This window comes from Saccopteryx leptura, chromosome 13 (genome assembly GCF_036850995.1).
Source record: "Saccopteryx leptura isolate mSacLep1 chromosome 13, mSacLep1_pri_phased_curated, whole genome shotgun sequence".
Taxonomy (NCBI): Eukaryota; Metazoa; Chordata; class Mammalia; order Chiroptera; family Emballonuridae; genus Saccopteryx; species Saccopteryx leptura.
Genome location: NC_089515.1, coordinates 31,515,286 through 31,543,212, shown reverse-complemented (window position 1 = coordinate 31,543,212; position 27,927 = coordinate 31,515,286). Strand labels below are relative to the sequence as shown.

Genomic DNA, 27,927 nt, shown 5'->3' with positions numbered 1-27,927 from the left:
GCATGTGCCCCAGCGCTGGCTTTGTACGCGGAGCCGCCTGCCGGTCCTTTAACAATGGGCGGTGCGAGCGCCCCGGCGCTGGGCCCGAGCTGAGGCCGGCGCTTCGCGGCCGACTGTCTGCAGCATGAGCGGGGCCGGCGCCCCCCGCACGCCGGCGGGGCAGGGGCTGTGAGGGCCGCAGTTCCGGGTAAGGAGGCCGCTGCAGGGCCGGCAGGCCGGGGCTGGGCGTAGGACACCGGACCCACCCGGCCCGGCCTTTTGTTCGCCCTTCTGGGGCCGCACGAGACCGTGCGCTCCTGGGGACGAGGAGGAGGCGGCCTGGTGCGGGCCCGGCCGCGGGGCGGCTCTTGGAGGGGAGCGAGCGCCCGGCCGTCCGCCGCGCTGCCTCGCGTCGGCGGGCGTTGGGCTCCGGGGTTCTCGAGAGGCTCTCCCCTCCGGGAGCCTGGGGCCGGTGTCACGTCTCTCCGCTCCTCGGGGCGGGCGGGAGAATTCGAACCGGGACGCGGGGAGCCCGAAGACGGCCCCGCTCCGGCTTTCCTGCGTACGAACCCGGTCCGCGCGGTGGGAACTCGGGCCGCACTTAGTCCCGTTTCTCCCGGCACCCTGTCCGGCAGTTTGCAGAAGGAGCCAGTTCTTCCTGGCTGGGTGGCTCCGGCCCCGCGTGCGGCGGCGGGGGTTGGTCTGGACGCTGCTGGGTTTAGGACGAGTCAGGTGAAGGTGAACAGTCGCTTAGGGTGGCCTGAGGTCACAGCCGTCAGGGAGGGGACGCGGAGGGTCGTCTGGAGGGAGCTGGCAGTGACCGCGTCTGGGGTGTGTCTTACAGACTGAAGTTGCCGCGTCTGGCCAGGCGCGCCGCCCGGTCCCATGGAGCTGGAGGGGCAGTGGTGGCGGGGACAGCTGGCTGCCGATATTCATCAAGCCCTTCGGTACAAGGTAACCTTGATGCCCGGACCTTAACACTTGGTACTGGGTGTCTTATACCAGTTAGTGTGACTTTCGGCCCCCTGGAAAGTCAGGTTCTTTAACCACCCGTTTCCAGACCAGAAAAGGCGAGTTGGCTTATTTGCTCAAAGGTAATTAACGTCTTGGCTTCTTCCCTGGAATGTCAGAGGAACCTGCAACTTAAATGAGGAGGGGGGTTGGGGCGAGGTAGTTGGGAGAGAGGTGTGAAGAGACATTCTGATGTTTCCAGGTGGAACAGGGATTTGATACTGTACTTAAAAAGCTAGCGGACATCATTTATTGGGTAGAACAGCCCTCCTGGTTTTGTAGTTGCTTTTGCATGCAGCTGTGTGTAATGTCACATTTGTACATAAATTAATTCCCCAGCCTTTAAACTAACTTGCTGTGAGACTTTAGACAAGTTACTTAATTTTCGGTTTCTCAATTTTCTTATCTGTAACGTGAATAATAGTGATAGAATATGCCTGATGGGATGATTGTGAAGATTAAATGAGTTGATACTGTACATGTCCTTACAACAGTGATTGGCATATAGTAAGCACTAAGAAAATTATAACTTGTTATTTTTTACTCTCCAGATTTAAAATTTGGGGCTGTTCAAAAAGCTTGAAGGTAGAAGGAGTTAGCTGCTGTTTCCAGCTAATATCAAAGACAGTATATAGTTAATAGATGTTGGGGGGTAAGAAGACACTTTTCTGGCACAATTCAAAGTATTTTGTTGCTCTTAAGTAACAGTTTTACTCAGTATGTCACATTTCAGCGTATGAGTCCACTCTGCCTCTTTGGTAACGAGAAGAGAGACTACATTCAAAATTATATTTAACTTGAGTGAGTTTCACCAGGGATAGAGAGCGGTATTTGTTAGGTATAGACAATTAGAAAGAAGCAAAACAGCTGACTCTTTTTTCTTTTTTTTTTTTAACAGAGACAGAGAGAGTCGGAGAGAGGGACAGATGGGGATAGACAGGAACGGAGAGATGAGAAGCATCAGTCATCAGTTTTTCGTTGCAACACCTTAGTTGTTCATTGATTGCTTTCTCATATGTGCCTTGACCGTGGGCCTTCAGCAGACCGAGTAACCCCTTGCTCGAGCCAGCAACCTTGGGTCCAAGCTGGTGAGCTTTGCTCAAACCAGATGAGCCTGCGCTCAAGCTGGCAACCTTGGGATCTCGAACCTGGGTCCTTCCGCATCTCAGTCCGACACTCTATCCACTGCACCACCATGGTCAGAACAGCTGACTCTTTAATAAAAAGGATGCTGACTGTTGGATTGAGAGAGCCAGAAATTATAATATCTTGATTTTTTAATCAGGTTAAGTAGAATTAGAAAACCTAATTTGAGTTAAATTGTTACAGACTCTTTAAGGTTTGAGATCTGTAAATGTGACTTATTAATCCTGACATTCAGGCCCTAGAGTGTCAGCCTGGTGAATGGATGGGTCCCAGGTTCGATTCCCGGTCAGGGCACACAAGAGAAGTAACCATCTGCTTCTCTCCCTCTTTCTTCCCCTCCTGCAGCCAGTAGCTTGATTGGTTCCAGTGTTGGCCCCGGGTACTGAGCATAGTTCTGTTGATTTGAGCATTGGCCCCAGATAGAGGTTGCCGGGTGGATCCCAGTCGGGGTGCATGTGGGAGTATGTCTCACTATCTCCCATTCTCTTAAAAAAAAACACCCCAAAAATAATTTTGACATTCAGTCTCTTAGACACACTAAATACACCTCGGTTCCCTAAGAGGTCATTTATTCCACAGGAGAGTCTCAAGTATGGAATGTTTCTCTGGAATGTTAAGAGAGTTACAGGTTTCCCACTTTGAAAATTGTCCAGATACTTTTTTTTTTTTGCAGATGTTATCTTTCAATTGTAAATGTTCCAACTCTTTATCTCCCTAGTGTGTGGTGAAATTAATTACTTTTTTTTTTTTTTTTGTATTTTTCCGAAGTTAGAAGCAGGGAGGCAGTCAGACAGACTCCCACATGCGCCAGGCCAGGATCCACCCAGCATGCCCACCAGGGGGCGGTGCTCAGCCCATTTGGGGCATTGCTCTGTTGCAACCAGAGCCATTCTAGCGCCTGAGGCAGAGGCCACAGAGCCATCCTCAGCGCCCGGGCAAACTTTGCTCCAATGGAGCCTTGGCTGTGAGAGGGGAAGAGAGAGACAGAGAGGAAGGAGAGGGGGAGGGGTGGAGAAGCAGATGGGCGCTTCTCCTGTGTGCCCTGGGCAGGAATCAAACCCAGGACTTCTACACGTTGGCCAATGCTCTACTGCTGAGCCAACCGGCCAGGGCCAATTACATATTATTTTAATGGCATGAAACATAAAAGATTTTTCTTGGTGATTTTGTGTTTTCCCTGCCCCTTTTCCCATGGTTTTTTATTCTTATATTTTATGTGTAATTTTAACCATGAGTGATTACCTGCATTGATTTTGTCAGTTGAGATTGGAAGTGGATTTTTTTCCCAGTAGATTTGTTTAATGCTTTGTGTATTAGGCTCTGGGAAAGATCCAAGGAATAAGACACAGCTTTACTAAAGTTGCTTATGAACTATCAAAGGAAAAGATAGTGTAGGATCTGAAGGAATGCCATTGAAAGTTATCTTGGACCACTTGTGGTGTATGCTATCCTGGGTTGTCTTTCTTTTTATTAGAGAGCATTTTTAAGCCACATGTTAGGATTTCACATAGTGTCCATACTTTATAAGGAATTTATGTTTCAGTAAAACTTGAACATGTGGAACTGGAGAGATCACTGTTTGTAATGCACTGAAGTCAAAGCAAGTTAAATGAACTTTAAAAAAAAATACATGTTAATTCCAGGCTGTTAGTTAAGTGATTTAGTTGGATAATCACATGCTTATTTATTTATTTCTGATATTTGAGTGCCCACAATGTACAAGGTGCTGTGCCAGGTGTTAGACTGGTAACCGAGAATGAAACAGACATGATCCCTGCCTTTATGGAGTCTCATAGAATTCAGAGTATCTGAACTTAGGTCTTCCTTTGGGCAGTTGCCATTCAGATACTGTGGAAGGTGTTCTCTTTTTACACCTAAGGTTTGCGGAGGAGTAATTGGTGTGATTAGCATTATCTCTACTAGGGAAAAGTAAAAATTACCAAAAAATGGAAATCTTCAACCCCAAATGCCAACAAGACTGTTTTTGTAAAATATAAGAACCTTCCCCTGTACACCTCCTTCCAAACAATCCTACAAAGCAGGTATACTCTTATACTCCGTGTAGTGTTTTTCTTCTTGTTTTGCTTTGCATACTGGTGTGTTAGGATGCTCGGGAGAGTACTTTTAGGATCCTTTTTGACAGATGATCACTTTTTAAGAAATTAAAAAATGTATGTCCCACAGAGTTATACTTATACTTGTGAGTATTCTTTCTATGCCTTTGTTGCCATGCTGGCTGGACATTGAACTTGTTCTGGGAGAGGGATGGTACCTGGGATGGGGAGCTGATGAGGACTGGAGATGGAGATGACAGATCTCTGTGCTGTGGTCCTATGGGATCCTGAGAAGCAGACAAGAACAAGAGTGTTGTTCAATTCTAGGGGATCAGGAATAGAAAGAAAACATTTGGAAGCTGAGAAAAGCATAAGTCATTTTCTCATGCTTATATAACTGCAGTACCTGGACAAAGCACTAAACCTGACAGCCATCTGGTAATCACTTGCACTTGACAATTTAAAATCATAAAAAGAGAATGTATTGAACTTATTGTTTAAAAGTTCCAATTGTTGGCCCTTGTGTTCTTGCCTTTATTTTGTCTTCATTTAGCAAAGTTAACATAGTTCAAAATAAAGCCACCAGTGTTTCCAGCTGTTGCCCAGTGAGTTCTTAAGACCTAATTTAGGCCTCTTGCAGAAAGCCTACTCTGGCTGTTTTTTCCCAACACCCCACCCCCTGAGCTAGGTTTGATCTCCCTTCTTAGTGTTTCTGTAATATACTGTGATTACTACATATATACTAATAATCTCTGTATTTTGGTTTATCTGTTAGAGAGGCTGGAGACTGTTTTCCAGCTTTTATCTGTGGGGCTAGCACAGTGTGTGCTACATGGATAATGCTCAATAAATGTCGTGTGATGACAGCAGAGAAAGATGAAGTTTGAAATTGTAACTCATTTATACTATGGTAAAGATCTACAGAAATGGTAAATGAGAAAGGAAAAACCCTAGGGCTACATAAGAAATCAGCGTGTTTTCTTTCTTTGGAGAAATTAAATTTTTTTTTTTTTATCTTCAGAGAACCAAGGCAGCCTAAGCCATTGTCTGCACCCCCCAGTAGCATTTGTTTGTGCTTTTCTCACTTATATAAAAACTAGAAAGCCTGGTGGTCATACGAAATGACCGCTGTTCTAGATATTATAAATTGTAATTAAAATGATTTGTGCAAAGGTGTCTGCTAATTCAAACTGAATTACCCAGGGCAGGCGGCGAGGACACCCCTTTGCTTACTGCCCCACGGGGTTTCCCCCTTCTACTTGCTTAATTGCTTAAAGTAGAGTGCAATGAAGGAAACCACTGGTGGTACATTTCTTAAGAGCCACCGCTAGCTCAATAAATAAAGGTGATTTAAATAATAAAATATTAATTCACATGTCAAAGATCTCTTTGTACACAACATTTCTTGTATAGATCTTTCCATCATTTTTATTATTATTATTATTTTTTTGTATTTTTCCGAAGCTGGATACGGGGAGAGACAGACAGACTCCCGCATGCGCCCGACCGGGATCCACCCGGCACGCCCACCAGGGGGCGACGCTCTGACCACCAGGGGGCGATGCTCTGCCCCTCCGGGGCATCGCTCTGTTGCGACCAGAGCCACTCCAGCACCTGGGGCAGAGGCCGAGGAGCCATCCCCAGTGCCCAGGCCATCTTTGCTCCAATGAAACCTCGCTGCGGGAGGGGAAGAGAGAGACAGAGAAGAAGGAGAAGGGGGAGGGGTGGAGAAGCAGATGGGCGCTTCTCCTGTGTGCCCTGGCCGGGAATCGAACCCGGGACCCCTTGCACGCCAGGCCGACGCTCTACCACTGAGCCAACCGGCCAGGGCCCTCCATCATTTTTAAGCTCGCCTTGCAGAGGACCATCAATTATTTTTAATTTTACGTCCGTTCTTTCACAAACTCTTGAACAGGCAACATAAAGTTGACTGTGTCCAAATGTAGGCTCAGGTAAAAAAATGCCAACAACTCAGTGTTTGGCCCTGAGACTTATTGATGGTCATAGCAAAGGCAAGTTTTACAGGAAATTGTCTACGTCTCAATTGAAACGGCAGCCCTGTTTGAGATGGAGCCAAATCAATTCTTGGAATGACATGTATTTCACCTTTAGAGGAGCCAAAGATTTAGCTATTATGACATTATTTTTCAATTGGAGAACCTCTAGTCTTGTACCATTGCAAAGACCCCTTCTGATGTTAAGATTTCTTAACAGCATAATAATTGCTCCAATCTTTAACCTCAGTTTGTGAGGTGGCATGCCAGAAGGCGGGACTATTTGAATGCTGTGGCAACTTCACCCCATTGGCTAGTACAGTTACGCAAGCAACCAATAAGCTATTGGCGACAAACAGACACTTAAGCCACATATAATAAAGATTAAAAACACAAAATGGCCCATTAGCCTGTGTCTCAAGTAACTACTTTCAGTATTTATAAAAATTTTTCAATGATACGTGCATATGGTTAAAAAAAATTTTGGATAATATAAGAATGATTAAAATGAGTTTCCCCAACCCTCACTATTTCCTGATTCCCTCGGGTTACCATCATTATTGTTTGTTTTCTTGAAAAGATACCAAATAATTTAGTATATTTGCAAATAAGTTATTTTTTTGTTTTTGATACAAGAGGTCAAATATATATTCATTGTTCTATTACCTTCCTCCCACCTCAACCTCACTCAGTTTATCAAATTTTCCATATCAACACATAGAGGTCTACTGTCCTTTAGTTTAATGTCCACATTGAATCGGTGTCCTGTAGTTTATTTTAATCAATTCTCTGTTGATTGATATCAAGTTCTTTTCTAATTACACTTTATTTTTTTTTTATAGAGACAGAGAATCAGAGAGAGGGATAGACAAGGACAGACAGACAGGAATGGAGAGATGAGAAGCATCAATCAGTTTTTCATTGCGCATTGCAACACCTTAGTTGTTCATTGATTGCTTTCTCATATGTGCCTTGACCGCGGGCCTTTAGCAGACTGAGTAATCCCTTGCTTGAGCCAGCGACCTTGGGTCCAAGCTGGTGAGCTTTTTGCTCAAACAAGATGAGCCCGCGCTCAAGTTGGCGACCTCGGGGTCTTGAACCTGGGTCCTCAGCATCCCAGTCCGACGCTGTATCCACTGCGCCACTGCCTGGTCAGGCCTCTAATTACACTTTTTATGCAGTTATAAGAAATAGTACAGATAGATCCCCTGTACCCTTTACCCAGTTCCTCCAGTGGTAACATCTTGTAAAACTAGAGTATAATTCTTACAGCCAGGATATTGATGATAGTCAAGATGCAGAATATTTTCTATCAATACAGTGATATCTTTCTTGTGTTACCCTTTTATAATCACATGCTTTTCCCGGCACTCTCATTCCTTCTTCCCCTTAAACCCTGGTAACTACTAATCTGTTCTTCATTTCTATAATAATATCATGTCAAGAATGTTAGTTATGTAAATGGTATTTTACAGTATGTGACCTTTTGGAATTGGTTCTATTCACTCAACAAAATTTTCTGGAGATCCATTCAGGTTGTTGGACATAAAGCTTTTTATTTGACTATCTTCCTTATTAAAAATAGTGTTGCAAAGGACCTCCTTATATATGGGGTAAATTCCTAAGCCTAGTGTTGCTAAGTTAAAGGGTATGTTTAATCTGCACTTAAAAAAATTGTATTACCTACTTTCCTCCAAAAGGTTATATTGCTAATCTGACTGATAATATCTGGAAGTTCTTATTTCCATTCTTATTTATTTTTTTAAATTTAGTGAGAGGAGGGAGGCTGATAGACTTCTGCATGTGCCTGGATGGGGATCCACCCAGCGAGCCCACTAGGGGGTGATGCTCTGACCATCTGGGCCATTGTTCCATTGCTCAATGGAAGTTCTGACCAAGTTCATTGCTCACCAAGTTCTTAGCGCCAGAGCCTGAGTCGGAAGCCATGGAGATATCCTCAGTGCCCAGGGCCTACTCTCTCCAATCGAGCCATCTCTGCTGCAGGAGGGAGAGAGAGAGAGAGAAGTGGGGGTAGAGAAGCAGATGGGTGCTTCTCCTGTGTGCCCTGACTGGGAATCGAACCCAGGACATCCACATACCAGGGTGATGCTCTACCACTGCACCAACTAGCCAGGGCCCATTCTTAATATCTTAAACAAAAATTAATAAGGCCCTGGCCGGTTGGCTCAGTGATAGAGCATCGGCCTGGCGTGCAGGAGTCCCGGGTTCGATTCCCGGCCAGGGCACACAGGAAAAGCGCCCATCTGCTTCTCCACCCCTCCCCCTCTCCTTCCTCTCTGTCTCTCTCTTCCCCTCCTGCAGCCAAGGCTCCATTGGAGCAAAGTTTGCCCGGGCTCTGAGGATAGCTCTGTGGCCACTGTCTCAGGCGCCAGAATGCTGGTTGCGACAGAGCAACGCCCCAGATGGGCAGAGCATCGCCCCCTGGTGGGCATGCCGGGTGGATCCCAGTTGGGCACATGTGGGAGTCTGTCTGACTGCCTCCCCGTGTCCAAGTTCAGAAAAATACAAAAAAGAAAAAAATAATAATGTAATGTGGTAAGTTAAGACTGTATAACTTTTTAATTTTGAGTGAGGTGAGTCATCTTTTTATAAGTTTTGGCCCGATTTTATTTTTTCCTGTGAATTGTCTATTCATATTTGCTGTCTTTTTCTTATTAATTTATAAGATTTCTGTAAATAATAAAGAAATTCTTTATCCTATATGTCAGGAATACTTATTAAATTCATCTATTTTTCCCTGATTTGAAATGCCATTATTATCAAATAGGTTCTTCTGTCCAATAAAAAAGAATGTTTTTCCCATGTATACAAGTCTTCAAACTCCTTCGGAATTTTAATGTTTTATTGATACAGTGCTTGCATATATAGATTTATTTCTAGGGATTTTAATTTTATGGTTAATGTAGATGGGTTCTATTTTCCAACCAGCTCTTAGTATACAGAAAAGCTATTGGTTTTTTTATTCTAATTTTGTAAACAACCACTGTACTGAATTCTTAGTATTTCTCCTTACTTTTTCTGTTGATTTTTATGTTTTTTTCTGGATAGAAATTCTACCATCTGTAGAACAACAACTTTCTGAGAGAGACTTTGATTCTTCCTTTACAATACGTTGTTAAACCTGTTAGTTCCTTCCTTCTTCTGTTTGGATTAGTTAGTATTCACAGAATAATGTTAAATAATATTGCAGTAATCAGCACTACAGTGCTAATCTTTTTATTGTGTCACATTCAATATTCAATTGATGCTGGCTTTTATATTTGAGATCTTTTTATCTCCCTTCATCAAAGAAATAGGTATGTGTTATATCTCCAAGGGTCACCTTTATCCAAATGCTGTTTTGACATCTATCAAGGTGATTGTGCATATCTGTGAATTGTTAGTGATTTATATTAATATATTTTCTAATATCAAACCATTCTTGTATTCCTGGGATGTATTACAATTGGTACAGTCTTTGTATTTACTACTAAATTTAAACTACATTGGATATTATTTTTTAAATTTTATTTTCCATTTTTCAAATTTTGAGTGACATTCAATAGGTTTTAAGTATACAATTCTATGATACATCATCTGTATATTGCGTTGTGTGCCCACCACCCAGAGTCAAATCTCTCATTACCATATACCAGACAAAAATACGGAACACTTTGCAGATTTCCATGTCATCCTTCCACAGGGGCCATGCTGATCTTCTCTAGATTGTTCCAACTTTAATGTATGTGCTGCCAAAGCTAGCACACATTTTATCTAAAACTTTATACCTTATTAAGTTAGATATGTACCGTATTTTATTAAATATTTTAACACACCATTTGGTTCAGAATATTTTTTTTCTTATTTTCCTCCTTAAAACCCTGAGTGTGTCTTATGGTCAGGTATATCTTATGAAGTGAAAAATACGGTAACTTCCATTTTTGTGTTTTTTATTGTTGCAAAATGTGCATAACATAAAATTTACCATTTAAAACATTTAAAAAATATTTCATTTATTGATTCTAGAGTGAGGAAAGAGAGTGAGAGAAGGGGGGAAGGAGTGGGAAGCATCTACTCGTAGCAGTTGCTTCTCGCATGTGCCTTGACCTGGTAAGCCTGGGGTTTCAAACCAGCACCCTCAGCATTCTAGGTCAACACTTTATCCACTGTGCCATCACAGGTCAGGCACCATTTAAACCAGGGGTCTCAAACTCGGGCCCGCAGGCCGCATGCGGCCCGCCCACCAATTTTGTGCGGCCTGCAGACTGGCCCGCAGACTAATCCATGACGTTTGATTAGTCTGCGGGCCGCGAGTTTGAGACCCCTGATTTAAACCATTTTTAAATGTACACTTTAGTGACAGTAGATATATATTCACATGGCTACCATAATCACTATCTACCTTTATTTAAAAAAAATGTTTAAGTGATAGGAGGGGAGATAGACTCCTGCATGTACCCAGACCCCCTAGGATCCACCTGGCAAGCGATGCTCTGCCTAGCGGGGGAGGTTGCTAAGCAACTGAGCTATTTTAGCACCTGAGGCCAGAGGCTCCACAGAGCCATCCTCAGTGCCAGTGCCAGCTCACTGGTTCGAACCAGTTGAGCCCTGGCTGCGGGAGGGGAAGAGAGACAGAGAGAAGGGGGAGGGGTGGAGAAGCAGATGGTCACCTCTCCTGTGTGCCTTGACCAGGAATCCAACCTGGGACATCATGCTGGCCGGCGCTCTACCACTGAGCCAACCAGCCAGGCCACCACTATCCATCTTTAGAACTTTTCCATCTTTTCAAACTGAAACTCATACCTATTAAACAATAATTCCCCATTTTCCCTGCCGTCCAGTTCCTAGTAACCACAATTCTACTTTCTGACTCTATGACAACCATTCTAGGTACCACGTTCAAGGGGCATCATACAGTATTTGTCCTTTTGTGTTTGGCTTATTTCTCTTAATACACTGTTCTTAAGATCCATCTGTGCTGTGGAATACACCAGAATTTCATTTGTTTTTAAGGCTGAATCATCCATTGTATGTTTATACCACATTCTGTTAATTCATTAGTTGATGATTACTTGGTTTATTTCCACCTTTTGGCTAGTGTGAATAACACTGCTATGAACATGGATTTATCTGTCTCGTTGAGTCCCTATTCTTAATTACTTTAAGTACGTATCTTAACAGTGAAATTGCTGGATTATATGGTAATTCTGTATTTAGTTTTTTGGAGGAATTGTAATACTGTCATTTACTGTGGCTGCATAATTTTATATTCCCACTAGTACACAAGGGTTCCAGTTTTCTACCTCCTTGCCAACATTTATTTTCTGTTTTCTGGGTTTTGTTTTGTTTTGTTTTGATAATAGCAGTTCTGATAAATATGAAGTGGTATCTCATAATGATTTTTATTTGCATTTTTCCAATGGTTAGTGATGAGCATCTGTATATGTGCTAACTGGCCATTTGTATATCTTCTTTGGAGAGATGTTTGAGTCCTTTGTCCACTTTTCAGTTGAGTTGCTTGGTTTTGTTGAGCTGTATATGTAAGAGAGTTCTTATATAATCTGGACAGTAACCTTTTAGCAGATATATGATTTGCAAGTATTTTCTCCCATTCTGTGGGTTGCCCCCCTTTTTTTTAGCAAGGGGGTGAACAGACAGGGACAGACAGGAAGGGAGAGAGATGAGAAGCACCAGTTCTTCATTGCGTCACCTTAGTTGTTCATTGATTGCTTTCTCATATGTGCCTTGACTTGGGAGCTCCAGCTGAGCCAGTGACCCCTTGCTCAAGCCAGAGACCTTGGGCTTCAAACTATCAACCTTTGGACTCAAGCCAGCAACCACGAGGTCACATGCTTAAGTTGTTGACCCTGCATTCAAGCTTGTGAGACCACACTCAGGCCTGTCACCTCAGAAATTCAAACCTGGGTCTTCAGCGTCCCAGTCCACTGCTCTGTCCTCGGCTCTACTGCCTGGTCAGGCTGTGGGTTGCCTTTTTCCTTTTTTGATAGTGTCCTTTAATGTACAAAAGTTTTAAAATTTGAGTAAGTGTAATTTATTTTCTTTTTCCCTGTGCTTTCAGGGTTGTAGCTATCCAAGTTACTTCTATTATGATACATATTAGGTTTAGTATTGGTATTATGCTTGTCTCATAAAGTGAACTTAACCCTTAACATCTTTCTCTATGCTCTAGAAATACTTTAATATATAGTATAGAAATTTTCTAATTTTTTTTTAAGTGAGAGAAGGGGAGATAGACTCCCACATGTGTCCCAATGAGGATCCACCTGGCTAACCCCACCTGGAGCTGATGCTTGAATCAACCGAGCTATCCTCAGTGCCTGGGGCCAACGCTCAGACCAACTGAATTATCAGCCCAGGGTCATCACTCAAACCAGTGGAGCCACTGATTACAATATGGAAGAGAGAGAGAAGGCAGAGGGGGAGAGGGAGGGGGGAAGAGAAGCAGATGGTCGCTACTCATATGTGCCCTTTAGACCTGGCACATCTGCACACCAGGCCATCTATCCACTGAGCAAACTGGCCAAGGCCAAAATTTTCCAATTTGGTAAAAGCAAGTTCATTTAATTCAAGATTGAATAGTGGTGATGGGAATACTTTTAGGTGCTTGAGAGGATGATGGCAAAGGAGAGATCATAAAATTGCTGAAAGGAAACATAATTAGAACATACCAGTTGATGAAAACTGGTTTCTACCTTCCACATCCCTGCAAGTATAATATAGTATGTGACATATTAGGAGTATGTCAGCTTATCTATTACCTTCTAACCGAAAGCTGTGAGCTTCTTGGAGGGGAGTGTATATGTGTGGTATGGTTGGATTTTAGGGATGTTTTTCTGAAAACACCTGGTAGGCAAAACAGGATTCCCTTATTAAATTTTTGCTTGACTATATCTCTTTAATAATCCAAGAAACACCTACATATTATTGGTCATGTCAAAGGTGATAAAAGGTCATGTCAAAGGTAATAATCCAAGAAACACCTATAATTGGTCATGTCAAAGGTGTGGACCAGGTGATGAAAGATAAGGTGAAAAGTTTGGTTTAAATTTTAAATGCCATTCATTAGTCTTCTACTCAGCTTTTTTATGTTTGTGTTTCATTCAAGTAAAGTGTGTTTTTGGCACTTGTCACACTAAGGGGAGAAATTACCTTTGCATTGTGGGAATACTTCTCCAACAGGCTAAGTTAACTGAATGTTGTTTCTCTTGATTTAGGAGCTGAAGTTGCCCTCATACAAAGGCCAATCCCCTCAACTAAGTCTCAGAAGGTATTTTGCTGACTTGATTGCCATTGTGAGCAATCGCTTCACACTCTGCCCTTCTGCCCGACATCTTGCTGTCTATTTGCTGGACCTATTTATGGATCGGTATGACATCTCTGTCCAGCAGCTGCATTTAGTTGCACTTTCCTGTCTGCTTCTAGCAAGTAAGTATGAATCTATTCTACATGATTGGAAATTTCTATTGTTTATAGTAAAATAAGTTTATGTAGAACTCAGTAAAATATCACCAAATTTCATTCATTCCAGTTTATGAGTACCAGAAAGTTTGCTGAAAGTTCTTGGCAGAAAAAAAAAAATTTTTTTTTAATGTGAGAGGAGGGGAGATAGGCAGACCACATGTGCCCCAACTGGGATCTACTGGGCAACTACATCTATGGCTGATGCTCAAGTACTGAACTATTTTTAGCACCTGAGGCTGATACGCTCTATCAGAGCTATCCTCAGTGCCCAGGGCCACACTTGAACGAATTGAGCCACTGGCTGCAGGAGGGGAGAGAAGGGGGAGAAGCAGATGGTTGCTTCTCTTGTGTGCCCTGACTGGCAGTTGAACCCTGGACGTCCATACCTGGGGCTATGCTCTATCATCTGAGCCACTGGCCAGGGTCAGCATGGTAATTTTTAACCAGACATTAAAATGTGGCTCTGGAGTCTAAAAAACATATGTGCCTGAGCCTTATGTCCTAAAGATTCTGAAACAAATGTTTAGACCACTCCAGATCTATTGACTCAGAATCTGTAATATGGGGCCTGGGTATTTTTTAACTTCCTGTAAAATTCCAGAGGTGATTCTGATGTACCTTCCAATTGAGAACCATTGCTTTAAAGCAGTGGTTTTCATCCAGGGGCAGTTGTCAGCTGTGCCCCACAGAGGATTATTGGCATTGTGTGGAGCTAGTTTTGGTTGTCATCACAACCTGGGAGGATGCTGCTAACATCCAGTGAGTAGCGGTGGGGCAGTCCCCCACAACAAAGAATCTTCTGGCCCAAATTGTTGATGGAGCTGAGAATGAGTTAGCTTAAAGAACTGAAGGTTCACATGGAACTGCTACACAATGTGAGAGTCTTTGCTTGTGCCATAGGCACAACCATGTAGTAGGCTGCAAGGTAGACTCGGATGTGATCATACTTGTTACCCAATGCAGAACGTACTGTTGGGCATTTTGGTACCTCTTTATTTTCCCATCTTCCGATACCTCATTTTATTGTTTGTTAGTACCCCAGCTGAAGAGAAAGAGGGTGAGTAAAGGACTTGAAATTGAGTTTTTCTTCTTGTAATAATGTGAAAAGATTTTATTTGATGTTGAAGTTGAGTCCATTATGTAGTTTTTATATTATTCATGTCATTACAGTAAGAATTGAAGCCCTACTTCAAAGTAGTATTTAGAAATATCTGCTGCCTTCACCTCAAACCCCCATTTAAGGGCTTAGGATCCAGTGTGGCTTCCCCACCTTGGCTGAGTTGCGCAGTCGATAACAGGGGGTGTCAAACTTTTTATAAAAAGTGCCCACTTTTGCAGTGCTGGTCAACCTGGTCCCTACCGCCCACTAGTGGGCGTTTCAGCTTTCATGGTGGGCGGTAGCAGAGCAACCAAATGGCGCTGCAATTGGCCCACCATGAAAGCTGGGCTGCTCACTAGTGGGCGGTAGGGACCAGGTTGACCAGCACTGCAAAAGTGGGCAGTTTTTATAAAAAGTTTGATGACGCCTGGCTAGAACATCATTCCGGTGTGCAAGGTCATGGGTTCAGTCCCTGTCAGACAGGGCATATATGAGAGTCAACCAGTAAGTGCACAACTAAGTGGAACATGAGTTGATACCCCTCTCTCCTTTGTCCTTTTCTCCTCTCCTCCTCCTCTCCTCTCCTCCTCCCCTCCTCCTCTCCTCCCCTCCTCCCTCCCTCCCTCCCTTCCTTCCTCCCTTCCTCCCTTCCTTCCTTCCTTCCTTCCTTCCTCACCCTCCCCCCTCCACCTTCTACCCTCCCCATTCCTCTCTTTCTCTCAAATCCGTGGGGGAAAAAATAATGACCCCAACTACTTATTTTGTCTCCTTGAAGATCTTTTTATAAGTTATTTCAAATCCCTTGTGGACCAGACTGAATATAACTAAACACAGCCCTAGTGAAGACTTCTCACGGTCTGTTGATTAAGGTAGAAACTTCTTAATGTAGTATTTTGAACCTTTCATATGGACCCAACCACCTTTCCAGTCTCATCTTCCAGCCTTATCCCCGTGTACTTTGAGCCAATTCTTACCAGAATACTGTCTTATTTTCTGAAAAATCTACATTTCTTCTTTCATCTATTGTCCTCTAAGATCCAGACACATCACCTGCTACTCCTCACTGAGAAAGCCAGCGAAGTAATGCTTGTGTATTTGTACTTAACCTTTAACTTAACCTTGAATTAAGGTTTTATCTTCACAAGCAATCACGTACAGTTCTGTGGTGTTTCATCACCGGCTGTGCAGCCCTTTGTGGCTTACTAATTTGCATAGGATTGGAAAAACCCATACCTGACACATCAGATGTGTGAGAATCCACAAGTGGAATGGTTTCTTGTTGTCTTACAGATATTAGTTTATTAAGGGATCAGTTTATAGTAGAGAAGCACTGGAAATCAGATATGCAAGTTAGGTTGTTTTATAAATTTGAGATCATTAGTGAAAAATAATTTTTTCCTGCTATGGCCATCACTGCTATACTTTACTGATACTAAATCCTGCCTTTCCTACACCTGTAATTCTTTAGAAAGGCTGCTTAAATTTTTTAAAATTTATTTTTAGAGAGGGGAAGGAGAGAAAGAGAGAACTGTTGATTTGCTGTTCCACTTATTTATGTATTCACTGGTTGATTCTCGTATGTGCCCTGACTGGGGATCGAAGCCGCAACCGTGGCATATTGGGACAATGCTTCAACCAGCTGATCTGCCCAGCGGGGGCCTATGCTTGTGATTCTTAAAGTGTGGTGTGGACCAAGTGGGAGACTCATCTTGGTAGACTATGAAATTATCAGTGATGCACAGTCAGTTCATAGACCAACTTACATTTGTGACTAAAGCTTACTTACTGGTGACATACTAAATGAATTAGGGATTACTGAACTATTATTCATAAACAATATGTTGCTACCAGAGTTTACTGAGGACAGTAGTTGAATAATATAGTTAAGACTTCTGGCCACCATGTAGTGCTTGGGATTGGTTCTAAATTACTGCAGTTTTCACAATTTGAGGAAAGAATACTTAGTTGTGCACCATCTTAGGTTGGTTGGAATGGAATTTTCAAATTGTTCCTGTTTTAAATTGTCTATTACTTTTAGTTTAAGGTCACAGTTTATTTTACTAAAGATTATTTGATTTAGGTCCTGCCTGGTTGGCTCAGTGGTAGAGCGTCAGCCCAGCATGTGGAAGTCCTAGGTTTGATTCCCTGCCAGGGCACACAGGAGAAACGCCTATCTGCTTCTCCACCCTTCCCACTCTCCTTTCTCTCTGTCTCTCTCTTCCCCTCCTGCAGCCAAGGTTCCATTGGAGTAAAGTTGGTCCTGGGCGCTGAGGATGGCTCCATGGTCTCTGCTTTAGGTGCTAGAATGGCTCCAATTGCAGTGGAGCAATGCCCCAGAGGGGCCGAGCATTGCCCCCTGGTGGGCATGCCGGGTGGATCATGGTGGGGCGAATGCGGTAGTCTGTCTGACCCCCCACACACACACTTTGGAAAAACACACAAACAAAAAAAAAAGATTATTTGATTTAATCTATGTGGTTACTTTTTGCTCATTTTCAAGTAGCCTAGGCTTTAAGACTTGTATTTGCTCTGATTCAAATATGAATTATCACCTATGACTGAAAGAGTCAGATACCTTCTCCCCTTGTTCTGCCAACAGCCCCAAAAACCTCTGTCCCTGAAAGAGAAGAATTGCTTTTACATTATTCTTTTCCACTGGAGAGAGGGGAAGTATGAAATAGGTATCCCCCAGAGTCTCTGCCCCTCCCAAGTAGGCAGTGCTCAAAAGAGTTCAAGCTATCGGTTCAGAATCAAAGAAGCTGTCTCTTAGTAGCCACCTTCAGTCTCTCCTCACTTCAGTCTAATACTTTATTACAACAAGAAGGACTTAAGATGCTTATCAACTGGTGGCCTGTTTTCAGTATCCGACATCTGTTTTATATTTGTGGAGTGCATTCTAGTGTTCTTTACATTCTTACATTCTATCTTTTTACATTTGGATACCAATAGCAGTTCTCCAATTAGTTATCATGAACTTTTATTCAAATAACGTTTCTCTCCTCGCAGAATGATTAAATTCTGTATGTCCCCTCCACCAGATGCTCCCTGCTTTGGGATGGGCAGCCTGTTTTATAAAAGTGAAGAACAATTTTCAGCTGACAGCTGGATTCTCTGTAGTTATTAAATAGGTTGGGACTGTCAGTAACTTGGTCAAAGTGGAGTACGGTTTGTAAGGTCTAGGTATTAATGCGTATCCAGCTGCTTGAGTGTCTACACTGTTCGAGGCAGGAAGAAAGGGCCTTCAGATGATCTGATTGGAGGGCGTTGTGTAGTGTTTTAGAGCAGGGATTAAAGTGATGAATTGCCTAGTTTTCGGTCTCTCGTCAGCAATGTGAATTTTAATAACCTTTGAGTCTCAGTTTATTTCTCTATAAAATGAAAATAAAGACACTTATAAAGTTGTCTTGAGAATCAAGTGGGGTAATATGTTTAAAAACAGGAAATTTTCTTGAAAAAGCAGGTAGGAAATGGAAACATAAAAATTAGCATGGCAATCAGTGATTACTCTTCCATGAACTGTTTTATTATCTTTAGTCTAGGTCCCTATCCCTAATGTTCTGGCTCATTCCAGAAAAGACTGATTTATCCTGGGAAATCCTCAAATTCCAGCTCTTTGACACGTATATTCTGGCTTTCTTTGGCTTCTGTGATTGAAGCATTGAATTTGTGAAGAGCATGGAAGCAGACTCAGAGATGAGGCCTTTGATACTTTGCCCAAGATCTTGGGCAACTAAGAAATGATCTTGCCTTCAAGATAAAGCCAAAAGTGAGATTACAGGCTTTATTAGTAAAAATTTGTGACAAGTGCTTGTTTCTCATTGGTTGACAGAGCTTTTTATTTTACTATCTGAGAGGTGAAAAATTGTATCTCACAGTTGATTTGATTTACATCTAATTTTTAATGAGAGTTAGAACCTTCTTTTTTCTCTCGAATTGCCTCTTCCTGTTCCTTATAAATTTGTGAGAAATCTTAGTATATATTATGGATGACTTTTTCCCCTACTTTGTAATAAAAGGACAGCATATAGATTGGAAGAGCTCACAATGACATCTGCCTGCCATTCACTGCTAACTTTGAAAATATGCTGTTTTCCAGGACTGATTTTAACATTTCCTATAAAAGAAAGACATCCTAACATTTTGTTTCTGTGTCCTCTAATTCTTTATTTTCTGGGAAGCAGACGTGAATATCCTGTGCCCTTATTTCCTGTTTAGGGCCTTTATCAATATAATCACATGGCTTCTGGTATTTCCTTTCAATGGAAGAAACTGAGCTTTGTGACCTATATGTGTTATTGTGGATAAGTAGATTTAAGATACTCATGCACATAGCATTCAGCACAGCAAAAACTATGGCTATGAATGCAGGTACTCATTGATGCTGTCACACATTTTGAAATCCTCTAATAGCCATGTATCTGAGTATTTATATCCTTATAGATAATGAGAAGTTCCAAAAAACTTAAACCTGAATTAAAATCCCAAGTATGATTATTTATACAGAATGCAGTTTGTTATTAACATTGTGAATCAAGATACAAAGGCTTTCACACATATAATAGCCAAGTACTTTATAAATATAGAAACTCCACAGATGCTTAATAATATAGAAGTCTGTCTATTCTGGTAGTTGTTATCCCCATATAACCCAGTGAAGTACTTTGGTCTAGCAGTACAGCTTGGGAATTCAAACATGTCTTCCTTTTGGTTTCCATTTTTAGTTTGGCTCAATTTATTTGACCTTTAGTGAATTGGCCAACCTCGCTATGTTGGTTTTTTGAGCTGTGAAATTGGTTATACACAATTTTGTTTTTAATGTTAAAAGTTTCAAGGAGATAATATGAAACATCCTTGATCCTTGAAACAAACAGTGAATTTTGATCTATTAATTTCTTAAAAGGAACTTCAAGCATGATGTAAATAAACTCATTCATTTTTACAACATTCCTTTTAGGTATACTGCCACTGTTGTTGCTGCTGCACAAATGGCAGGGCACTTAAAAGGCCTTAATGATTCATCCAGAAGGTCAGAACTGAATGTACAGGTCATTCTCTTTCTGAAGAATTCCACCCATACTGAGAACAGTGGGTTCCTCTCCTCTTTGTGCAGTGATGACACTAGATGACTGTGTCATAAAGACCACTTTTAGTGCATTGAGCTATACTATTGAGAAAAAACTTGTGAGATTCATTCACTTTTATGTGATTTGAATTGGGAAGGGCTAACTAAATTTATGAAAAGTCTGAATCATGTAAGTTTTTTGAGGAGTGATTAATTCCTACTTGAGCAATATTTAGTTAAAAGTAGTTTAGATGTAAAGAAATTCAAAATTTGTAGAGCAGAAGAGAAATTATGTGCTTCTTTGGGCTTTCTTCTTGAGGCTATGATCTTAGTTTTCCTGCTATAGGAAACAAAACCTTTTACCCAGATTCCCCTCCATAAGCAGAGACCAAGGTAGTCAGCAGTACTTTCTCCTTAGCCACAAAGGCACGCCAACATGAACAAACCCCATTGGCTGCAATACCTTGGACATCTGGGCTGATTAACCCTGGCCACTACCATTTGTTGTAGCAGCTTGAATGTGTGGTGTAAACCCATCTCTTCTGAAAAAGAAACTTCATAGGGAAACTTGTCTGGTTTCTGCTCCTTTGGCATTTATTCTGACTCTTCAGAACATTTATATTGTTTGTTTTTTCATTTTTATTTATTGATTTTAGAATGTTTTTAAATGGATAAAATAATATTTTCAAGGAAACCAAATATATTGGGATAATTATAGTAGAATAAAAATTTTATATAGTAATATGTAACATTTTAATAACTTATCATTTGAACAAATTAAGTACTAGCTATTGTGAGAAATCTATAATAATATGACTGTTTTAAACCTTACTGTAAAATAGAACATGATACTAGGAAGGTTTTAGTTATCACCACAGAACAAAGACCCAAAGAGACTTGAAGACAACTCTCTGATTCTGCCGGTGCATCTGGAAAAATCATAATATATGAATTTTTTTCAGCCATGGGTTCTAGAAATACCTAAAAGAAATGATATATATTAAAACGCTTGCTTGGAAATCACCGTGTGAGATGGTACATATTCTCTTAACCCTTTGAGGAGTGAGTGTTTCTCATGCTTGCTGACCCCCAGGAGTGAGTTTTTTATTTCAAAAAAATGAAATTAGTTCCAGTTACAATTTTATTAACTTAAAATCATGTTTGTTTGATAAACAATTTATGGAAACAAGAAGAATATACATTTGCCTTTTTTTAATATTGCCTTACACATCTTTAAAATAAAAATTTTTGTACAATCGTACTCTGGATGGTCAAGAGGCATGAGGATGTACATACCGTTCGTACTACTCAAAGGGTTAAAAATGTTCTAGGACTGAAAAGAGAATCATAATCCTACTTTGTATATATAGATGAGTATCTCCTGAAAAAAAGTGAATGGTTTCAAATAATGAAGTTCTGCCATCAGAACTTCTGCTTTGAGTCAATGGGTATAAAAGTGCATATAAAGTATTCCTTCTTTGTTTGTAACAGACTTAGCTAGGCTTTTGCTTTGAATTCAGAAGAAGAGAGAGAGATTTTTTGTGGAAGGAGAATACTTGCAATATATAGTCATCCAGTTTTTTTTCCCTAAGTCTTTATTTGGAATTGAGATTGTACTGAAAATATGCTGAGATGACAACACTTGACACTTAGCTACTTTTTATTTCAGATAACTCTATGACATTGTCCTTTAAATTTTCTTCTGTTCAAAAATAAAATAATTCTCTTTCACTAACCACTACCTGTACTGCCAGCCCCAATTGCCTGAGAAGATTCAGTTTGAGAGAGTTATTTTTTCATTGGCATATGTGGCTTTTCATTACATAATATGAATTCGATCAGAATGTTTACATGTTGTAGTTTTTTTAGGGGAGAGTGAAAGGTGGAGGACAGAAGCACTGGGAGAGAAAACTTGCAAATATGAGAATCAGAGAGTTCTGGCACAATTGTATCTTCCCAAAGTAGGGGAAAGAATGTCTTTGGCTCATCTTTGCAGTAAAAGGCAGCAAATTCCATTTACGTGTCTAGATCTATAATGATCATTTGCCTAATATTTTCTCTGTTTTTCTCCTTTCTTTTATAAGGTAAATTTGAAGAAAAAGAAGATAGTGTGCCTAAGCTAGAGCAGCTCAACAGCCTGGGTTGTATGACTAATATGAATCTAGTATTAACAAAACAAAATTTGCTACATATGGAATTATTACTATTAGAAACCTTTCAGTGGAACCTCTGCCTTCCAACAGCTGCCCATTTCATCGAGTATTATCTCTCTGAAGCAGTACATGAAACAGACCTTCATGATGGCTGGCCAATGATTTGCTTGGAAAAAACTAAACTCTACATGGCCAAATATGCAGATTACTTCCTGGAAGTATCTTTGCAAGGTGAGTTACTGTGGATGCCAGTAAGTGATTTATGAGCTTGTGATTTGTGTATTCTGTTGCTTAAGTTCATTTTTGATGTCTCCACAGATTATGCCTTTCTAAATTATGCACCTTCTTTAGTAGCTGCTGCATGTGTGGCTTCTTCAAGGATTATACTTCGTCTTTCTCCAACGTGGCCTACAAGACTGCATCGTCTTACTGCTTACTCCTGGGATTTCTTAGTGCAGTGCATTGAACGGCTATTGATGTAAGCCTCTGTTCTGTATTTGTGACTTCTTGTTAATATTTTTCTTCATTTGTAAAGGACCATAAAAGCAACTTTTCAAAAGCACAGAGCCTTTAGGGCAGCTTTTGCTGCCATGAGCAAGCTGCTGTAAGAGCAAGTACTCAGTGGAAGGGCGGCCCCTTTAGGCTGTTGCCTGGAAGAGGTTGTCATTGCTAGTAGGATTCTGAGTACATGACAAGGAGAGGAGCCGCTCTTGCATGGCTATGAGATCAGTCAGTCCAGGCAAATCTTGCCTCATTCTTCATTTCCGCATCTTTGAATTATTAGGCCCTAGGATGTCACCAAAGTAGCAGCCACATTTAAGTGCTTATTGTGGACATATCTCCTGAGCTGGACATAACCTTTAAAGTTGCCAGCTACTGGTTCCTTAGGTTTATACCAAGAGAAGGAGCTTTTAGAAGGATAAGGGAGAGGTTGCACTGTTGTTGAAATTCTGGTCACAGTGACCGCTCTTTAGGTATAGTGGCTCAGTCCATGGAGTCAGCTGTGGAGGAGTTGGGGGTGGTACATGACTTTCTTACAAATTCTTCTCCAGTGCCATTAACAGTTTCCTTTCCATCCGTGTTGCAGCGCTCATGATAATGATGTGAAAGAAGCAAACAAGCAAAGAGGACAAGCAGTACCTCAGCCGGCACAACTAAGTGTGTTCCAGACAGCCTCCCAGCCCTCGCGGCCAGTTCACTTTCAGCAGCCTCAGTATCTCCATCAGACACATCAGACCTCACTGCAGTATCGCCACCCTGCGTCGGAACAACCCAGCTGTCAGCAGGTTGTGTCTACCACGCACACCTCATCTTACACACTACAGACATGTCCTGCTGGCTTCCAAACTAGTGTTCAGGGCCTTGGGCACGTGCAGACTGGTGTTGGGATGTCACTGGCAATACCGGTAGAAGTTAAGCCCTGTCTGAATGTTTCTTATAACCGGAGTTATCAGATAAATGAACATTATCCTTGCATTACTCCATGTTTTGAAAGGTGATTTTATGTGAAGGTAACACCTGATCCAGACTGTTTTGTAACTTGAAGCTCTGGGACAAGCTTTTTTGTAAACTTCTAAAGGGATTCAGATCGCATCAGAGCTCTTCAGATAGCAGCAGCAGGAGACTGACTGTCCCTTTGAATGCACCACACATACCTTGGAGTACTAACAGTATGTATGTCAAATTCTGTTCAACCCCTTCATGACAAAACTTCCAGCCCCAACTGATGGTCCAAATATTTCAAAAATATTCAATACATCAGAAAATTTGGACAGACTCATTCCATTTCGCTCTTTTGAGATTTGACCTGTGGTGGGCTCTGGGCCTAAGTTGATTTATATGTCAGAGATCAATGTTTGTGGACTTGCCAAACAGTCTTTTTATGAAGGAAAGTTACAGTATTAGTTTTTGAAGAGGTCCTCTTGAGTTATAATCTTAATCTACAAATGAATTTTTGACTAAGTTTAAACTCATTAATTGCTATGCTATACTGATCTGTGCAGTAAAAAAAAAAAAAATTTTTTTTAGATGACTTTATATAACTTTCTATCACAGATAGTGTAGGTGCCTGGATTTATGTACTGAAATTAAGGGTGGAGTAGATTTCTTAAAATCATGGCTATAAATTTTTGGGTTCTTTTCCCCTCAGTGATCAACCTCAAATCTTTAGAATTAAAACACATTTAACTCAGGGAATTTGTACTACTTGGAAACACTTAACTGTAATGCAACATGCTTTGGGAATGTTATAGTATGAACTACCTTTATAACATAGGTTAAAATACTCCTGCTGGGATGTATTTTCAAATGAGAACATAACTGTGGCTTAGAATGAATGAAATAGTGGTTTCTATCATTCATAATCCATATCTAAGTTTTGCGATTCTCTGTGCAATCAGTGATTTATCCCTAGATTTGATTTTCTCTGAAAAAGTTTTTTCAAGGGAAGGCATAATTGTAAAATGTCAATACTAGAATAAAGTCCTGTAGGTTTATTTTTAAGTGGGATATGGCTAGGGTAGTTCTCAGGTTGTGCTAGAGCAGCACTTTGTTACATGGAAGACAGGTTTTATAGGAAACCTTTGTATCCAGCTGGTCAGTATAAGCAGGCAAAGGTATTGATTACTGAATTTCGATAGCCATTTTCAGATTGGCCCCAGAAACTGCCCTGGGACATTTCAGTGTATCGGTAATGAGTGAAAACAGCAATAATAAGTCTTTACAGCAAGGGCAATTTGGGAGAGTAGACTTAAAAGCGAAAAGAAAAACTCATTGTAATAATTGAAACTATATACATTATGCTCTTATCTATGGGAGAAGAAATTTGGTGGAGGGAAGCTTTCTGATTTAAAAATTAGTAAGGTGTGTCTTTTTGTTTGTGTTTTTTTTTTCAAGATAGCACTTGACTAGAAGGGAAACTGCATGGCAGGTATGCAACTGCCACAATATGCATTGAAGACAAACTTATTATAAAGATGTTGGGGGTATGCAGCAGGAGTCTCAGTAATCAAGCAAATGGCTTCTGTTAGGAAGGAAAGGGACTCAAAAATCGATCCAGATGGCTCCAGTGGATAAGTATAGGTGGGTGGGTGGCTTCTGCCGGTGGGAATTCTTAAAGAATGTCCTTTCCTTAAGACCGAGGTAACTTTTGTAATTACAGTATATAGGACATGATGTGGATTTATTAGTTTGGTAGATAAAAATTTAAAAACCACTCAGGTAAGAACACTTACATAGCAGTTTTCAAGCATGAAAATTGTTTTCTGAAAGTATCATTTTCTTCTTTATAGAAGGCTGCTAATTGGATTTTGGTAGTTCTTACCTCAGGAGAACTTGAATTATTTGGGAGGAAGTGGGTTCAATTTCATATTCACATTCAGAACCCAGCAACCTGGAGTCCAATTTTCAGTGTTTTAACTACCTCAGTAATACTATGAATGTAAGATATTGGGATAGAGATCCCAACTTGAAACAACAACTGGTGCCTATGGTAATTTAATGTATTGTCAAATGCTTTTATTGATTGGTTTAAATGTCATTCTTGTTATAGAATATGCCTTTTTAAAAAGCTTATAATAATACTCTCCCAGTTTATATTTAAAAAAGCTAAAGAACACTGGATTAATTTTTTTGGGGGGTAGAATAAAATAATTGGTTCCTATTGCTGCATACCCGGGGGGGTGGGCTGGGGAGGTTGGAAAACCAGCTATTTTTAAGACGTTAGGTTTCAGTATAAATACAGCTCACAACTGCTAGCTTTGGGGGTTGCGGGTGGGGAGGAGTTATATGGGTTTTGTTTTAATTTATTGATTAGTCTTTAAAGTAGGTCTTTTTTTTTTTTTTTTTTTGAGATTACTGGACCATCATTAAATGTGTACTGTGAAGAGATTAATGATATGTATAAAGGGCTTTACCAAAGTCCACTAAGTAAACACTACTCAAATACAGACTGCAAACCAAAATGTATCTGTTATGACATTAATTGCAAATGGCGAGTATGGTGCTAAAGTCTACACCAATGGAATTAGATGAGTGCTATGCACTTAATTTTAAAATAAAACTAGTTTTCAGTAAAATGGTTTTGGTGTTTTGTTTTAAATATAAATTTGATGTACACTTGCAGCTTCACTGAAAGATGGCATTCTGTAAGTCAGACTTGCAGTCACAATTATACTTACTGAGAGCCACCCAAACGTAGAACGTAACTGGGGTGCTGGGAAACATTTATCTATCATTACATGTTCTGTACTGAGCATCAAAGCCCACAGAAGTATATTGGATACAGCTTTGGGCCTTTGAGCTTAAAAGCACTTGTTAGTATGTTAGCAGTGTCTAATTTATTAAATAATGCAGGCTTCGTAAAATTTGACCTCCGATTCCCAGAAAAATTGGGACACAGAAAATAGTTAAGGGTGTGAGAGAAAACTGGGTCAATAGTGAGTGAGAATGGTCTTTTCACTGAAGTATAAATATCACTTGCTACTTAATTCAACTTAGATATAATTTGTTTTAAAGAGTAAAATTTTAACAGATTTCTATGTGTGGGTTCGGAATTCACACTCCTGAAAAGCATTTTTAAAATTCGTCCTGTGTATTGTCAGTTTCTCTGGCCCAGTGGCAGGCAGGGTTTAGCAACAGCCCTTATGAGAGTTAGTCTGCAATATTCTTTAAGGGTGAATTTAAGAAAAAGAGCATCAAGCATTCCAAACGAGTTTGAGGTGATTCTGAACCCCATTTGACATATTTTTAATCAACTGTCCTTCTGAAGCCTATGTTAAAAGACTTACCTCCCTAACCACAAACGGCTTGTGTTAAGTTTGATGTGATGACTAACATACTTGAAGCAATTGGAAGTGGTCTCGTCTGGAACTCATTTTAATATTATGTTGGTTTCAGGATCACTCAATATCCATTTTAAAATCCCTTAGATTAAAAAAGAAAAAAAAAGTAACAAATACAGTCATTTGAAAGAAAGCATTAAGCCCAGGCTTGGGCTTCCTGTGGGAAAGATCTTTGCTGCTACCCTACCCCACTGCCACTGTTGTGTTGGTTGTTTTTTCTTTTTACGACATTTTTAGAGCAGTTTTAGATTCAAAGCAAATTTGAGAGGAAGGTAAGAGACATACATGTACACCCTGCCTCAACACCTGGACAGCCTCCTCCATTTCCAACATCCCCCAACAACATGGTACATTTGTTACAACTGATGAATCTAGTGTCTCATAATCACAGTTCTTAGTTTACATTATGATTCAGTCTCGATGGTAGTATACATTCTTTGGGTATTCACCATGGATTAATACAAGAATTTTTACTGCTAAAACTCCTCTGTGCTTTACCAATTCATCTTTCCCCATGCTGTCTCCACGTGTCCCCCCACCCCAACCTTTGACAACCACTGATTTTTTTATTGTCTCCATGATTTAGCCGTTTCCACAATGTCATACATTTGGGATCATATAAGGCTTTTCAGATTTGGCTTTTTCCCCACTTCCTAACATGCATTTAAGGTTCCTTCATGTCTTTTCATGGCTTGATAGCTCTTTTTAGTGCTGAATAATACTTCCTTGTCTGGGTGGGTCACAGTTTATTTATCCAGTCACCTACTGAAGGGTGTCTTGGTTGCTTCCAAGTTTTAGCAATTATGAATAAAGCTGCTATAAATTTCTTTGTGCAGGTTTTATTGTGGATGTGTTTCAGCTCCTTTGGATAAATAACAAGGAGCCAGATTGCTGGATCACAGGGTAAGAATATGTTTAGTTTTATAAGAAACTGCCAAACTGTCTTACAAAGTGGCAGTATCATTTTGCATTCCCGCCAACATGAGAGTTCCTGTTGCTTCACATCCTCACCAGAAGGTGGTGGTGTCCATGTTCCAGATTTTGGCCATAAGGTGTGTATTAGTATCTTATTCTAATTTGTATTTCCCTGATGACAAATGATGTGG

General features: G+C 40.7%; 1 protein-coding gene and 1 non-coding gene across 5 annotated transcripts; one reads left to right on the top strand and one right to left on the bottom strand.

Moving 5' to 3' along the window:
• The first annotated feature begins 3 nt into the window (after positions 1-3).
• On the top strand, positions 4-27,927 carry CCNJ (cyclin J). 4 transcript variants are annotated; one of them, XR_010747611.1, is made up of 7 exons: positions 4-187; positions 824-933; positions 13,420-13,630; positions 21,912-22,211; positions 22,299-22,458; positions 23,068-23,650; positions 27,658-27,927. XR_010747611.1 is itself a non-coding variant. In XM_066354788.1 (6 exons), the coding sequence occupies exons 2-6, from the start codon at positions 865-867 to the stop codon at positions 23,477-23,479; spliced, it is 1,116 nt and encodes a 371-aa protein (XP_066210885.1). In that variant the 5' UTR covers positions 4-187; positions 824-864; the 3' UTR covers positions 23,480-27,927. The 4 variants fall into 4 exon arrangements, 3 of the variants coding, with proteins under 3 accessions (XP_066210885.1, XP_066210884.1, XP_066210886.1); XM_066354788.1 differs by having other exon boundaries at positions 22,335-22,458; positions 23,068-27,927; XM_066354787.1 differs by having other exon boundaries at positions 23,068-27,927.
• On the bottom strand, positions 9,843-9,949 carry LOC136385110 (U6 spliceosomal RNA). The gene has a single exon (XR_010747723.1). It is a non-coding gene; the product is annotated as a U6 spliceosomal RNA (small nuclear RNA).

Bases quoted from the DNA above. Each gene is read 5' to 3' on its own strand.
- CCNJ (XM_066354787.1), top strand. From the start codon at position 865: ATGGAGCTGGAGGGGCAGTGGTGGCGGGGACAGCTGGCTGCCGATATT. The intron at 934-13,419 runs GTAACCTTGATG...CTCTTGATTTAG, and splicing joins ATCAAGCCCTTCGGTACAAG to GAGCTGAAGTTGCCCTCATA. The intron at 22,212-22,298 runs GTGAGTTACTGT...ATGTCTCCACAG, and splicing joins CCTGGAAGTATCTTTGCAAG to ATTATGCCTTTCTAAATTAT.